Source organism: Lissotriton vulgaris, chromosome 2_1 (genome assembly GCF_964263255.1).
Source record: "Lissotriton vulgaris chromosome 2_1, aLisVul1.2, whole genome shotgun sequence".
NCBI classification, from domain to species: Eukaryota; Metazoa; Chordata; class Amphibia; order Caudata; family Salamandridae; genus Lissotriton; species Lissotriton vulgaris.
Window position 1 is genome coordinate 3,061,891 of NC_141687.1, and position 16,862 is coordinate 3,078,752.

The 16,862-nt window shown below is 40.9% G+C and overlaps 1 protein-coding gene across 1 annotated transcript in view; it reads right to left on the minus strand.

Annotated features, from left to right (window-relative positions):
- The window catches only part of LOC147729443 (fish-egg lectin-like), a 174,011-nt gene that overhangs the window by 148,281 nt on the left and 8,868 nt on the right, over window positions 1–16,862 (minus strand). Inside the window, exon 2 of the mRNA XM_086959055.1 lies at window positions 2,674–2,916. Coding sequence (XP_086815181.1) covers window positions 2,674–2,916 — 243 coding nt within the window. The remainder of the gene's footprint in view (window positions 1–2,673; window positions 2,917–16,862) is intronic.

Consider the following 16,862-nt stretch of genomic DNA (forward strand, 5'->3'; position numbering starts at 1 on the left):
GCCCATATGGATTTCTCAATCTACACAAATTTGGATACCCCCACAAAAAAAAAGATCAAACTAAAGACAATAAAATCAGCAGCAAGAACCTGGTACGAAATAAGGAGGACCCTAAAATCACTGTATTACAGTAAGCATGCGCCAATTTCGGAATCCCCAGGTACCACCGAATGTCTAAAAGATGCCCTAGTGACCCAACTAAGGGATGGTTATATAAACGACTGGGGCAGCTGATAGAAAAAAAACATATTGTACAATGGGAAATCCTATACGAAGAGACTCAAGGATCACTATACAGATTCAAACACTATCAACTAAACAGCTGGATAAAAGACATAAAGGAAAACCTACAAGGAGATGAGGTTATTGAGCAAAAACATTTGAACACAGAGGTATTTAAAAAATAAATATCCTACTGGTATTGGGCCCTTATAAGAGCAGGTGAAACAGAATATAAAGCACCAAACAAAATCTGGGAAAAAGACATGGCGGGGCTAGACATCTCACACTTTGGGCAAACCTCAAATGCAATCATTGGCCGAGAAGCAAAATCTGCCCCATTGAAGAAAAAACATCTCTTCACGATACACAGATCTTATTGGACCCCAAAAAGATTGTCAAAGATGAACTGCAGCAAAGTAATAAAGTGTCCTAAATGTGGGGAAGAAAGAGCGGATGACCTGCACATGTTCCGGGGCTGCATAATGTTGAAGGATTATTGGAACCAGATTGGTAAGATCCTCTCTGACGTGATAGAACAAAGCATAGAGGTAAGCATGGAAATAGTTATTTTTGGGATTCCCTATAACATAGACCTTCTAACATTATCTAAGGGCCAATTAAACATTCTCTTTTTACTAATATTATTAGCCAGAAGGGAGATCTGTTTTAACTGGGGTAAATCAAACGCCACCAAAGCACACTGACTGGCTAAACTCTGTAGGGTGTATAAACTAGATAAACAGGTGAGGGACATCAAGAAAAACGAATTCTGGAATATCTGGGAAAGATACAACCAGACTAACATTAGCAGGTCCAATGATTAAGGCAAAGGTAACAACGATTTCAAGTTGGTTCTTGAACTGAGAAGTCATAAAGACTAGCTCCTCCCGCTCCAAAAATTGTTTGCCTGAGGATGGACAAAAAGAGGACAAGGTTAACATTATCCCATCCAGGGCACAATCAGATCACAGTGAATAAAGCACTGAATGGATATTAGGACCTCTGACTCCTCCATACTCCTATTAAACTTGCTTAATGAGGACTAAAAATAAATAAAGAAATACAGCAAAAAAAAGAAAAATAGTAAGAGTAAGAATACGAATGATAAGAATCATATTAAGATTATAATAACACTAATCATAAATATAAGAATAGGAGGAAAAATAAGAATAAAAATAAGAATATGAAAATGATTAATAAGAATGACAGTAAGATTAAGAATAAGAATAGGAATAAGAATAAGAAGAATAAGCATAATAATAAGAGTAAGATTAAGAGTGAGAGTATGAATAAGAGTAATAATAATGATTATTGTGAGAGTAAGACAAGTAGTAATAGTAAGAATAAGAATAGGAATATGATTTAGGGTAAAATATATATTTAAAGTAAAACTACACCTCGACTAAGACTAACTAGAATATGAGTAATGGTGAGAGTAAAAATACGAATATTAAGAATAATAGTACCATTAAGATTATGCATAATAATAAGAGTAAGAGTAAGAGTAGGAATAAACAGAATAGGAATATGGATATTAAGAATATTAGTAAGATTACGAATAAGAATAATAGTAAGATTACGATTAACACTAAGCACAAGCATAAGTGTAGGAGTAGGAATAAGAATAAGAGAAAGACTAAGATTAAGAGTAAGACTAAATAGAATAAGAATATTAAGAATAATATTCAGAGTATGAATGAGAATAATAAGAATAAAAGTGAGAATAAGAATAAGATTATGAATAAGAATAATAATGATAATAATAATAATAGTAAGAGAAATACTAATAGTAAGAATAAGAATAGGCATATGAGTATTAGAGTTAAAGTTAGATTTAGAGTAAAAGACAAAAAAGATTAAGTAAGAGTAAAAAAGGATATTAAGAATAACAGTAAGATTAAGATTACATATAATAATAAGAGTAGGAGGACGACTAAGTGGATGGGTCAGAATAAACAGAATCCAAATAAGAATAATACTAATAAAAGAAAGAGGGGCAATAGGAACAAGAATATCAAGCATAATATTAAGAATAATAGTGAGAATTAGAATAAGAGTAAGAATAAGAAGAATAACAGTAAGAGTAAGATTATGAATAGGAATATGAGTTAGAGATTAGGTTAGATTTAGCGTAAGACTAAGAATAAAAATAATACATTTAGAATTAAGACTGACAATCAGAATAGGAATCAGAATAAGAGTAAGAATATGAGTAAGAGTAAGAATAACAGTAAGCATTTGGATGATACCTTTTTATCGAGAGATTCATACTGAGCTTCTATTCTTTCTAAGGTTTACATATAGCATGTGTAACATTAATCAATTTTATTATAATCAAATTATTCAGCTCAGAAAAATGGAAGGTTGTGTTTGTCATGCTGACCAGCAGATGACTACATGTGTTAAGGGGTTCTGATCATTGAATATAAATGTAAATAATGTTCCACCCACCTCCCTGGGTCTTGACCAAGTCTCCACCAATCATCTTGTAAGGATGGGTATCGGTGCCGGCGGCCCACACTCCTGCTGCACCAACAGAGACGTGGAGGAATTTTCCCTGCAGCTTAGTCCAGACTAAATTGTTCAGGATTGAAATAATTCCAGCTTCATTCATTCCGAACACCAGGCCATTGCCGGCATCAATCTGCACCAGGGAACCACTGATTTTATCACACTTCAGAGATATAACAGCACCTACAGGGTAAGAAGAAGAAGAGGACACATGAGCACTGAAATTATAGACAAAGGACACATTCTCTGCCTATTGTTACCAATTCTTTAAAACAGACATGGGATCCACCCAGGCCAGTAGTGCTGCCTCACTTCATGGTATTAGCTGTTGATTTTACATTCCTCTTCCTAAAGAGTGCTTTCGTAATTGAGGAACTAAGATCCATTTGCAAATTCACTCACTCATTATACACCCAAATTCTATACCTCTTACATGCATTTCAAGCAGAAAGCAATCTGTTTCTGTTTTGCTTTTTCATAACAAGAAGCCTTTTAAAATGTTAAACTGCATCATCAGCGCAATACCAGCATTACTGCCTGTGGCCTCATGGGAGGAAAGACCTGATGGGCTGAACTGTGAGCTGTGCTGTGTTATGGGTGTTTAGGGGTGGTAAGAAATCTAGCTCCTCAGTTTCTACATCTAGACATAGGCACCACTAGGGTCTATGGCTATTAAGTTCTTCATGTTTTTTCTGACTTATTTGTATTCAATGTATTTCTTCTATTTAACTGGAATTAGTTCTACCTTTATGGCCAATGAAGAAGAGGGTGAGACCCACAAAACAGATCTCCATCAGTGTGCATCTATCCAACTGCTGTTGATGTACCGTGAATGTGAGCAGATACCTGCATGAAAGGTTGTGATAGGTAAAGGTCAAATATCTTTATTCGATTGTTTACATTAAACAATCATAAAAGTACATTTCATAACATAAACATTTGACACAAACATAATTATAAAAAAGATGTGTTTCCAACAGGCCACAGACACAAGCGAAATTTGTGATAGTTATAAAGTGGCGTTAGGCCACGCAAAGAGGCTTAACACCGCTTTAGAAATATGGAGCAGGGGACGGCGACACTGAAGCCTGCTAAAACGTGACACTCCGGTGGCGCAATGCTCTTGTAAATATGCACCCTAATGCACACAGGTGAAAATAGTGTCAACCGATGTTAGTGTAGGTGTGTAAATATTTTAAGGTGCCCACTGAACACCATGGGGGTGCAGTAGAATGGGGTTTCATCACAGGCATCAGGATTGTTACTACAGATGTACAAACATGTCTTTGTAAGTGCAACCATAAACTGGATGATTGTCACTGATAGAAAAGGGAGTTGGGCATATCTAAAAAAATGTGACATTTTCAAACTTCCATATAGATCCTGCCCCATTTCTCCCAATCCTCTAAAAAAAGGAAAGTCCATATGATTCACTGAGATCAGGGCATGTTTCGGGTTCCTTCATTAACATCTGTTCTGCTGTGGCGCAATTGAAGTTTAAATTTTGGGAGTGGTGAGGGTCCCAAGTTTGTTTTCCTGAACTGCCCTAGTGTGGTTGAAGTAATAAACATATTTTGCCCTTGTGCAGATTCCTAGATTGATTGGGTGGATTTGCAAAATGTCCTTTACATGCCAAATGCGTTTCATGTGCAAATTGCCCTGCATTACTTTTTGCACGTGCATCAGTTCATGACTCAACGTTCTTGAGGGGGAGGTAGGTACAGATTCAAATGCATCCACACTCATAGCTCTGTTTTAGAGGAAGATTCTGAAACAAGATGAACTGAATTATTCTAAATTTGACAAAGAGATATAACTTTACTCAGAAAGCATGATTTGTGACATGATGTACATCCGTTCAGCTGTTTTCAAGGAATAAGCATTTAAAAAACTGCTCAGGTGGGCATGAAGGGGTTAAATCTTGTGATATAATAGACAATTCTGGACCATTGGTGTCCAGAAATGCTCTGATTGGCCAAATAAAAGTGGACAGCTGGATCCTGATTGGATGGCCACAACATGGAAAATATGTTGAGGCAGTTATTACAGGACTCAGAGGCATTGGACCCCAAGTCCTGAAAAAAGAAATGAAAAACCTCTTAGGGGGGCAGGTTGAGCCGCAGGGCCAAAATGAAATTTATAGATCACTCTAGCAATAAAACCTTTAAAACAACAGTGAAACAACTACCATTGTGCAGGCTGTAGAATGTGTGCAGTGGGGACTGGTTGCCTGGAGAGGGGTTTGGCGCAGATTCAGCCCACCACTGCTCCCGGCCTTCTTTTGTGCCCTGCCAACGGCCATGCACAGCAGAGGTTAGGCACCTGTGGGAGGATGGGCACAATGTATCGCCACAGGCTAGGTCCTACACCCAGTCTTCTACTCCACCCTTCCAAAGGCCATGCTTTAAAAGAAGTTAGGCAGCTGTGTTAGGATGGGTCCAATGTCTGGCCACAGGCTTGTTCATATGTCCAACTTTCTATTGCACCATGCCAATGCCTGTGATCAGCAGATGTTAGGCACCAGTGGGAGGATGGATACATTGCCTGGCCACAGGCTAGGTTCTACTCTGAGCCTTCTACTGCGCACGGCCAAAGGCTGGGCACAGTAGAGGTTGGGCAACTATGGGAGTATGGGTACAGTGTCGGGCCATAAGCTAGGTCCTACACCCAGCCTTCTATTTTGCCCTGCCAATAGCTCTGTACAGCAAGGGGAGCCTGGGTGTCTATGGAGTGTTCGGTGAAGGATGTGGGCACTGGATAGAGGGTGTACAAAAAGCCCCACAGAATACTGTTGAAGGCCGTGAGAATCTGAGTTTGGACATCCTCGAGGTTGTTTGTCTATGGGGAGTTTAGGCACTTGAAGAGGTTTGGGTGCAGTGCTGGTCCAGAGGCTACAGCTAAATCACCTGCTGTGCACACCCATCGGCCATGTGTAGTGGGCTAGGAACACCCGAGAGGGAAAGGGCTTGGGGCCTGCCTGGTAGTTGGGCACACACAGGGGTTTAGTGCATGGCCTGATCTCCTAGCCATACCCTGCCCCAAACACCCCCTTGCACACAGCCAAATGTCAGGCACAACAGGGGTTTAAACACTTGTATGGGGATAGGTGGAGTGCCTCACAAGAGGCTGGGTACCAGCAGGTGGTTGGGCACCTCTGGAGAATTGGGTGTAGTTTCTAGACTTGCACAGGCTAAGAGGCCATGTGATGTAGGGTTTAGGGCAAATGTGGGGGAAAGGTTACAAACTCTACCCAGAAATGTGGGCACTTAGAGGGGCTTAGGGGTTGGAAGTAAGGTCTCACTAGATATCAGGGCCTGTGGAAAACTCCCCCCACTGAAAGTGGCCAAATGCTGTGCGTAGTTGGGGGCGGGGGGGGTTGACACTGGATTTCTGAGGAGGGTTTAGATATGCTCAACTTTTAGGATGATAAAAAAAGTACGAACATTTTATCAAAAAGTCAAAAATTAAAGAAATATTGTAGTTAGGTTTGGTAAACAATTTGTAGCTTTTGATAAAAAAAACATAGAAATTATAGCTAGCTGTTAAAATGGGAAAATAACTAAGTCTGTCTGCTTTCTCTCCTGCCTGTCCTCCATGCTCCATTGGTTGCCCCCTCTGCCTGTCTTACATGGTCAGCTTTTTGTACCAGCCCCCTCTCACCTGCCCTCTGTCCAATGTGTGCTGCCCCAGCCACTCCTGCTTGGTACCACAGTACCAGTACTGGTCACATGGGAAGAAAGGACCAAGGCAAAAAAGCTCCCTGGTACAAATCAGAAGGTCCCATTTTTAGGTTTTCCCTGCACAACATTTGCTCTGTGCTATTGAAATCTATTGCATTTATTATATATCTATATTCATCCTGCCTCCTTGCTTTACTAGCTTTTCATGGTTCCGGTGCTTGTCACTAACTTTCCGTCCATTTCTATAGGCTGTACCATACTGTTCCCTACTTTACCAATGCTTGTTACTGTGCTATTCCTTATGTGCTTCTCTTATCAGTTTCATGTTTGCCAAAGTACTATTTCCATCAATTTTTCCGCAACTATTTTCTTTGCCATCAGCCATCATTCCCCTTCCTCTATCGCTCTTGCCCTATCTGCTGAGTTCCTGGCTCACTACAGTGATTCTCTGTACCTTATGTTGATCTCCCAACCTTACCCCTCCTCCTATGCAACACTTTGATTAAAACAATCTCCACACATCCCTGTCCCTTGTCAGAAAGCCGCCATATTGGAGTCAGCCATTACTTTTAGAATGACTTATTTGTAGCCTGCTTTGTATCCCGCTGTTTAGATAACAGAATAGTATTGCAACCACACAATTTATACTTGTTTCTGTCTCGGTGTTATATTGCCCAATAACCTGAGATCCTAGAATTTAGGGTCAAATATGACAGATGCACACTCAGAAACAGTCCTCTCTCTGTGTCTATAGTATTGTCCCAGTGGCTGCCTCTTCTAACATGTTGTCCTCTTTCTGTTTCCAGCCTGGCTTGTAGGCCCACCTTCATCATGATTCTTTTTTAGTTTTGCAAACCTGCCAGCCTAGGCACCTCTGTTTATGCAAGACTGTGGCTTTATATCATTGATGCAGTAGCATATTTAGATTTCTATATTTTAATAGAGCAGAATGTTGAAAACCCAAAGAGAATTTATCTTTTTTTTAGTGGGGTGTTCATGACGGATTCCTTCTACAGAGGAAAAGGATGTTCTTCAGTTTTCCCATGATTACATTTAATGTTGACCATGTGACAGGTGGGGAGACTTTCTGAAAGTGTCCATCCAGCTGAAATTATATTATTTAAATCTATATATATAAAAACGAATGTATGTCTGTCTGTCTGGTGGTCCTTTATGCATTACTACACTATTCATCCGATTGCCATGAAACTTTGGGAAGTTGTCGAGTACACTCCTGCGAAGGTTTCTGGCATAAACCTTTTTAAAGATCGCCCCCCCAGGGCCCTCATAATCTATCAAAGACTGAATTAGCAACCATGACTTTGCAAAAGTACAAGACTTTCGGTGAAAAAGATGATGAAAAATGTAAACGGAGCTAAATTTTGAATGGGAAATTCAAGGGGGAAGATGTACTGTTGCCACGTATTTCAATGATACCAACAGATATGCCATTTGAATTCAAACGTTTACAGTTTCTGGTGCGACTCGCTTTTGCAATGACCATCAACAAAGCACAAGGACAATCACTGCAAGTGTGTGGACTAGATTTGGAGAATCCATGCTTCTCACATGGACAACTGTATGTGGCCAGCTCACGCGTCAGAAAACCTTCTGATTTATTCATGTACGCACCAGACGGAAAAACTAAAAATATCGTGTATCCACAAGCACTCGAATAAGTAAATAGAATTTAAACAACACTTTGAAATGTTTTCCATATTAAAATGAGTAAGTTTCAATAAAAATGACAGAATGTAAATTGAATGTTATCATAACAAGTTTACTTGAATTTCCTCTCTTCTAAGATTGCAGCCACGCGCGACGGGTAAGCTAGTTATTTATATTATTTACGTTGAATTTCTGTCCTTTTTCCGTGCATATCCCAAACCAATCCAGAGAGGCGTTTTCTACTTTTGATGTCAGCTGCAGAAAAATGGGGAGAAATCCTATGTGGACAACACAGAGATCGTTGTGGCAGCATATAAGAAACAAACTGCTCCCCCTCTTCAGTTAAAGAACTGTATGAGAGAAGTCAACAGATGGATGAGCCAGCACTGTTTAACTCTAAACTCCAACAAGACTGAGGTCAATATCTTTAGGGGAATAGATCCCAGATGGAAACATTTCTGGTGGCCAGTAGAGATGGGTGAAGTACCTAAATCTGTGGCAAAGGCAAAAAATGTAGATGTGTGGATTGGCAACAAGTTAGCATTATCTCAGCAGACCAATGCTACTGTCACCGCCTCCCATTGCATGATTAAAAAACTTAAGAAAAACATGCCTTATGTCCCCACTGAGTCGAGAAAGCTGGTGGTTACCACTCTGGTCCAGACTAAATTGGACTATTGTAAATAGTCTCTATTTGGGCATGCATAAGCATCTTAGCCAAAAACTTCAATCTATCCAAAACACGGCTGCGCGATTGTGGAACAATACCTCCAAATATGATTCTATTACCAAGGAAATTCGCTGACTACATTGACTTCCAGTGTCCAAACAAGTTGAGTTTAAGGCCCTCTGTTTAGCGTTCAAGGCTTTAAATGACACAGGACTTTGGTCGCTCAAAAAGCCATTTGTTTGATATCATCCGGCCAGACAGCTGCGGTCCTCAGGGACCAAAATGATGAAGGGCCCTAGAATATGTTTGGGGTTAGGGCGATCAAAGTATTTATTATGGCACCACAAAGATGTGAAGCACACTTCCAGCCGAGTTGAGAGGAGTAGTTTCTATTACAATTTTCAGGAGAAAGTTGAAAACCTAATTTTCCCAAAACTGAGCAACGAGGAGGATTTACGGCAGTCAACAGCGCCAAGACACCCCCTGGAATTCGTGCGTTCGACAAATTTCATTAACATTAACAAATTAAAACATTTCTCCTCGTTATGCCTCTACGTCCATTTTTGGAGCTGCCATAGGTTTATGTGAACTGGTAAACATGGAGCAGCATCAACCTCCTCGGCGCTGAGTAAGGCAACTCTGTCTTGCTTTGCTGTGTCTTATTCCATATCTATGAGGCCATGCAAAGCCATGCAGGGTGACTGTGCACCTCCTAATAGGTATCGTTGATACGCTTGCAACACCGGAAAGTGTCGGTGATGCAAACCTCTTATAAATAAGCCCTAAATATTCTGTACGTTTTTTAGGTCTTTCACCCTCAGGTGACTACTTATAAAATAAATGGCAACGTAAGTGAAAAATACATTTCAAAAGTTGTTACTAAGTGGAAAATGCACTGTAATACATTATAAAACCTCTTTTAGTTAATGCAATGCAGAGATCTGTGTGTAACCAGAAAGACCCAAATTAAATTTTGATTGGTGCAGTCGAGAATAGTGATGTGTATTGATAGTGCTGTGAGGTCACAGCAAGCTCTGTATATATGTAATTCATTCTTTTATACTTAAATTACACACAGTGTGAGATAGACTGCTGAAAAATGTGCAAAAAGTTTTACGACAAAATGGTCCTTCCAAAAGGTAGATTTTAGTAATACCTGAGAATATGTATTGCAATTTTATTTTTTACATAACTTTCCCTTCAACACCTCTTTAGGGGTACTAAGGGCTGTCTAAATGTAGTTAAAATGAAAAGCAAGCACTTAGCAGTCAAGTTGTTAACTCTTTTGACTTCCACTCCAAAAATCTAATCTTTGTCAACACAAAGCTTGAAGTGATTTGATCAATTAAAGCCAGAACCGCTCCCAAGCATCCTTTACACTAGCAGATTAACTTGCACATATGCATTTCATTCAGGCAAGCAGTTGCTAACAATCTAAATTAGCCATCACAGAAGGCTGTCTTTTTCCAAAAGAAAGGTAAACGTTTTGAATTTCAAGGACAAGTGAAGCTGGGGAATGTGCGACCCCCTTCCCAGGACTCCATGGCCCCCCTAGGGGTCATGCCCCACAGATTGAAGACCTCAGTCTCAGTCACAGTGTGAATATAGTATTTCTGTAGTACCAACGCATGATTCAGCAGTTTTTTTGGGTGTCAGAAAAGGTGCTCTTCAGTTTCTCTATCACCTGATTCTTCACATGAGTAAACCAGGGCAGGACCGGCTGTACCGGGCATCAGGCATTTTCCTGGGAGGCTGGAAGGGTGGGGGCTGGTGTTGTTATTGGGGGCCGGTTTTGTAAACATTTTCAGCCTCCTGGACCTGACAGTGATTCCCCAGGGGTGTCATGTCCGATAGACTAATCCTGTCATGTATGCCCCTTTTTACATCCATTGTCCCATCCACACAACAATAACCGTTCTGAAGGGTGACCTTTTACCAAGTACTGAGCTTTGTCGCTTTCTGATTAGGCACAATGGGGCAGATTTATGAGTTCTGGCGCATCTCTACAAATCAGCAGGCATGCGCCAGCACTGATGCGTCACGCAATTCCCTCCTTGCGGCACCAGAGATGCGCCGCATTTACAATCCAGCACACCATGGTGCAAGGAAGGGCAGATGCGTGATGCATCTTGTGGTGTACGGGCGGCGCATTGCTGGAGTAGCCTCGCAAGTTCGACGCAACTCCTGCAATGTACAGAGGCCACCCATACATAACGTGGTGCGTCACTCCTTACGCCTGCTTCAAGCAGGCATAAGGATTTGGCACAGCAGGTTCGTAAAACTGACTCAGTGAAATCTTGTAGATTTCACTGCGTCAATTTTACGGGGCTTTCCTACGAGGGAACGCCCACCCTGCGACAGAACGCCCACATGAAACCTGACGCAGGTTTCATGTGGCGCAGGGCTTTACAACGTGACGCATCTGCCTAGATGTGTCATGTTGTAAATAGGTCACAGGGATGCGCCACGTTTCTGCGCCGTTGCGTGATGCAACGGCGGCGTAAACGTGGCACAAGTCCGACATAAATCTGCCCCTTAGTATATTATCAATATAAAAACCAAGTCCTGTGCACACATTTGTATATTAATAGGTGACTCATCAGGGCGCAGGGTTCCGCAATCCGGAGCCTGGTCCTGGTTACTCGTCATACTGATCTGTGTGATCCTCTTCTCAAATCTAAGATCCCTGCTTTCGATCTGGACAGTTCACCCCATATGTGCTTTTCCCGCTGAGCAGGATACAATCTTGGTATCGTCTTTTTCAGACTCGCAGACGGTCTTTTACTCCCGGGCCCTGCGCCCTGATGAGTCACATCTTCTACACGGTGTGACAAAACATATGTCGGATGGCTATTCTTTAATTGTACTGATCAAAATTGAACTATAAATCGTTTCTATTCACGAAACCGGATTTTGAGATTCATTGATTTGATTGAACACTGGCTTTTATGTTGAGTTCTGACATCAGGACCTATTACTATACAAACATGTGCACAGGACTTGGGGGCATATTATCAAGAACGGGCGTTACATTATCGCCGCTTTTATCGGCAGGAAACTGCCGATAAAGCGACAATAATGTGCTTGATAATATGCTCTATGAATTCCAATCGAAGCCCATGTTAGATGTCTTCACATTTAACATGGGCTTCGATTGGAATTCATAGAGCATATTATCAAGCACATCATCGCCGCTTTATCGGCACTTTCCTGCCGATAAAAGCGCGATAATGTAACACCTGTTCTTGATAATATGCCCCTTGGTTCTTATCTAGTTGGTATAGGCCTCCCCATACCAGTGCAGGAGTTGTTTGTTGTTTGGGTTTGTTTCCCCTGACCTGTTTTGCACCATGAACTTGGAAATCAAAACACTTATTCAAATCAGACACTTATGAGTGCCACATCTTCCTGTCCATTAATCTAAACCCATTTTCTCTCTCCACAATATTATCAAAATAACACTGTACCTGATGTCCATAAACATGTCACAACCACTTTTTCCCTCCTTGGCCAACAGGCCAGCTGTACATGTCAGAATTTGTTTTGAAAAATATTTATGACTCTTGGCAAAACATTTATGATTGTTTTCAACACATATTGATTCTAGAAGAAACCCTGAAGTGACCACTCTTGTATATAAGACCTATATTCCCATCTGCAAATTAGAGGAGAATTCCCAAGCTGACACGGGGTTCTACATGCTGAACCTTCGAAAACGTAGGGGTCTGACATTGCTAGCGGGGTGTCATCCTAGGACTAGAGAAGTGGTCCTTCATTATCTACCATCAGGTGAGGGGGTTTGAGCTATCGTAGGCGATTCTTGGCTACCTACATACATATACATTCTACACCTATATATCTAGGAAAGGTACAGTTAGGCAAATTAGGTAGGACACGTATTATAGGAGTATGTAAGTGCTACTGTCCTATATGTACTGTATGTGATCATCTTTTTAGCATTATGCTAGAAATAGGTCTACTGTTTACCCTATTGATACTGGCTGTTTCTTTCAAATGCTTCTGTCTCCTTATTGTCTCAGCAAATATGTTTTACACAAGACTGAACCTGGACCAATAAATACTTTTTGAAAAGGTCCTAATCGCCTTCCTGTATATTTTCTGAGAATAAGTAAGCATCAGCGACTGAGCAAAACGTACTGTACTGTTTTACACGATCCCTGAGGTATGGGTTTTGTTATGTTCAGTGGTTGACATAAACAACCTACACCACTGTGAGATACAGGGGGGTGGTAGTGACACTGTTGAGCTAGCTGGTCTAATGGCTGATGAATCCAGTGGGGGTATCCAGAGTCTGTTTGTACACCAAGCCCTCAGTTTAGGTCATCCAAAATGCCCGGGTCCCGGTGATTCCTAGGAACTACATGATATGGCACCGCCAATGTTGGTTTTGTTCTTTTTTGTAAAATCAAAAATATGAGTAGTTCAGTCATGCTTTCTCAGAAAGCCCTACTCACACTTTTCATAGATGACTGAAGTGGGAAGGGAAATTCGCCTCACCTGGGCAGATATACCCTGTGTATTAGCTGAAGGTTTAAACAAGTTGGTAAGGATAAAAAGTTCCCACATTGTGCAAAAACCTAGCTCTTAAACTTTTTCTTTCTTCTCATTTTTGAGAATGACTGCTCCAACAAATGGCAGTTTGGGTTCGGGGGAAGACGAATTTGCAAATGCTCTCAATATTTCAGAAAACTGCTGATATGCAGTAACTATAAATTTGTTAGAACACTGCGTACCCGCAACAGGTGGCTGTGTTACCTTCTTGATTAAGGCACATTAGGTGTTCGGATCAGAGATATTCTATTCTTGGGTTCAGTTCCCACCTCCAGATCCACAGACTAAATTGTTCCACGCATACATTGTAGTGGAACTATTGGAGGAATACATTCCATATGAAGACATTGAAGTCCCGTTAACTTACCAGCAACACAGAATCTATTTTAAAGGTACCCTCCAACACACAACATCTCTTGTAAGACTCAGCCCACTCAGCACAGAAGGAGTGGCCTGGCCGGTGTTAGTGGCATACACTCCACATCCTGAGATTAACAGTAGACAAAGTCCATGCACTATAGAAAGACATAGTTGGGCTATACAGACACATTGTTCAGTTTTTCATGCAAACATTAACAGTTTAACACAAGAGAAATGCGCCATTCTGTCCACATCAGACCACACCTTCTATTAACCCAGAGACACTAAAATCAGTAATGGGAACAATCCCCTCCAAACAGGAACATATTCCGTTTTGGAAAGTACAAAAAATTGCAAAACTGGAAGAAGTATTTCCCCAAACGGTCCGCAGTAAAAATATAGAATGCTAAAAATGTACTTGCCAATGGGGATGGTTCCCTTGATTGAGGATTGTATCACATGAGGAACAATCATTGCTGCTGTATATATCAGAATACACGGTACCCCTTCAAGAGCAGTAATTCCAGAGGTATTGAAACAGATACAGATTGAATACGGGGCAGGACCTGCCCTGGACTTGGGGATGAAACTAATGGGAAATTTTGCCCAAGTCCCTGCAATTATGCTGAGCAATATAAAAAGGGAGGAGCAGCAGTGGCCATTCACCAGTGCCTAAGGGCAGTAGCTCCTATAAATAAGGAGTTACCGAAAATTATGGAAGAACCCTATGACACATTAGGTAGAGATAGCTTAGGAGCCAAACCTAGGGAGCCACAAATGGTGGGGAAACCTGACAAGGACAACCTGAACCAAACACCCTCTTCTTCCAAAAATAAATGGGATAACAAGCAATCTAACAATAACAATAAAGAAAATAATTCATGAACAAGGGGTGGGTCTCCCCTATGGGAATCCTCTGAAAAGAGTTATATCCTTAGGAATCGTGATAACATTAGGAAACCTGACAGATTTCAGGACACTGATACACATTATTTTTGTTCCTTTCAGGGTTCATCAATAAACTCGGAGAGGGACGAGCAATCAGATCAAAAATAATAGGATCAACCAAAAGCGAAAAGGGAAACAAATCGCAATTCAGATCATATTATCAAGCAGGTAGAGCAACCTTAAGCAAAGCCTAAATTCAAAAAGAAGAAAGTAGATGGCTTGAAAATTAGACATGCCCAGGTTACTGCGAACTCAGCTTCTAAATGGGGAATGGGCTCTGACGAAGCTAGACAATGCGGCAGAAGTAACAGCAGCTTGCCAGAACCTGAATACTTTTCTGGTGACAGCAGTATTGAATGATCATATCACAGTGTAAACACTTGATACCAGTGTCAGTGTCCCACATAGACTATACAATATTACACTACAATTAGAGGGGGACATCTCAAGAAAAATTAAAGCTCTTTTTTGGGAGAACTTTACTTTGGATATGACATCCAGGGAAAGCATCATTTGCCTGCTTTCTCTGACCTTGTTCCAGAACCTTTAAAACATTCATACTTGTGGGAGTGGTTACTAGCACTAGCTCAGGCATTATACCGCAATCATGTAGGGTGGGACGTGGAGTCTAGTCACCACGAAATCCCATTATAATCTATTCCAAATCCATAGAGACAGTACTCAATCAAAATGATGCGAAAAGACCAACTTAAATACCAAGGTATGACTGGGACTTGCACCTCCCTAATGAACAATCCTTTGTTCCCATACTGAAACATGACAACTCGTATCGTCTTGATTTGGATATCCAACTTTTAAACACATGCCCCCGAACATTTGCAGTTCAAAACGTACATAGTGCTGCATTGATGAATAATATTGTGTGGAAGAAATACAGAACAACATTAAATATAACGAATACATTCTTCTGCCAAAATACTGCTCTAAAAAGCAGATATTTGACACATTTTCTGCCCTCAGCACTCAGCGCCTATTCTGTTGTTTGCCGTAAGCCTATAAACATCCCGGGGCTATTCTCGGCAAGAGTGTCAGAGTTATTACAAACATGTGATGAGGAGGCAGTATCCTATGAAAATGACATCTATCTGACGGACAATCAATTACTTAAACACTTGTGCAGCATGAACAACATATGTGTGGGGTTGGGCTACAAATTTGAAAAAATCTAAAATAGTCCATCTCAATGTCCTTTTTTTGGGATATGAGCTATCAAGTGTAGTCAAGAGCCTGGCAGAGCTAATGTTTTAGTAAAGTGTGCGCTACTTAAACCTCTGAAGACTATGAAGGATTTGAAATCCATTTTAGGATTTCGGAATTTTGGCTAAACATATATTCTGGATTATGCAGAAAGAGTAAAACGTTTCTACAACTTAATCAGACCTTCAGTGGAAACACCAATATACAGATTCTCTCAGTTCTGTTCAGACTGACATGAGAGCAACAAAACATTTGCACACACATGTGAATTCAAGCAACTTGGTGAGCCGGGTAGTCCCAGGTTTATCAGGATATAGATACATCACTTTCAATGAAGGTGATACAGTCCTGACTGCATACAAATCACATTCATACACTAATGCTGAAATGCGATTTGTGGCCACAGAAAAAATGTCCTAATGTGCGACATCTGTCGGTACATTAAAGATTCCACTGTTGCGCAAACACCACAAACAGCATTACTTATTTTGGACAGACCTCTCACATGTGTATATTTGGACAACTGCAGCCCCCTGAATTCAGGTGGGGCTTACAAGTACATCTTGGTGGTAGTGGATTCATGCTCTAGATACCTATGGGTTTGGCATCAGTGTTGGACTGACACCCAAACTGTTATAAAGTATTTGCAAGTCTTTATCAGGACATACGCAATTAGCATGTTACTCTCAGACCGTAGCCCTGTGTTTAGCTCACTAACTTACAAGGAAGCCAAGGAAAGTATGGCATAGCCTTGCGGTGCTCCTCCCCGACCACCCTGAGGGAAAAATGTTGGTGGAAAGGAAAAACCAGGACCTAAAGCAATATTTACCATAAAGGGTATTAGGTGCAGGCAGCAATTGGGTCAATCACCAATATGGGGTACATAGGGCTCTTATCAGCATGCCAAGAATATCCTTGGGAGGACGTACACCTATGAGATTCTGTCTGGGAGAAGAATGTGGGCACCTGACCTCTATTGTGCCTGTACAGTGGCAAATTCAAAACCATTTGAT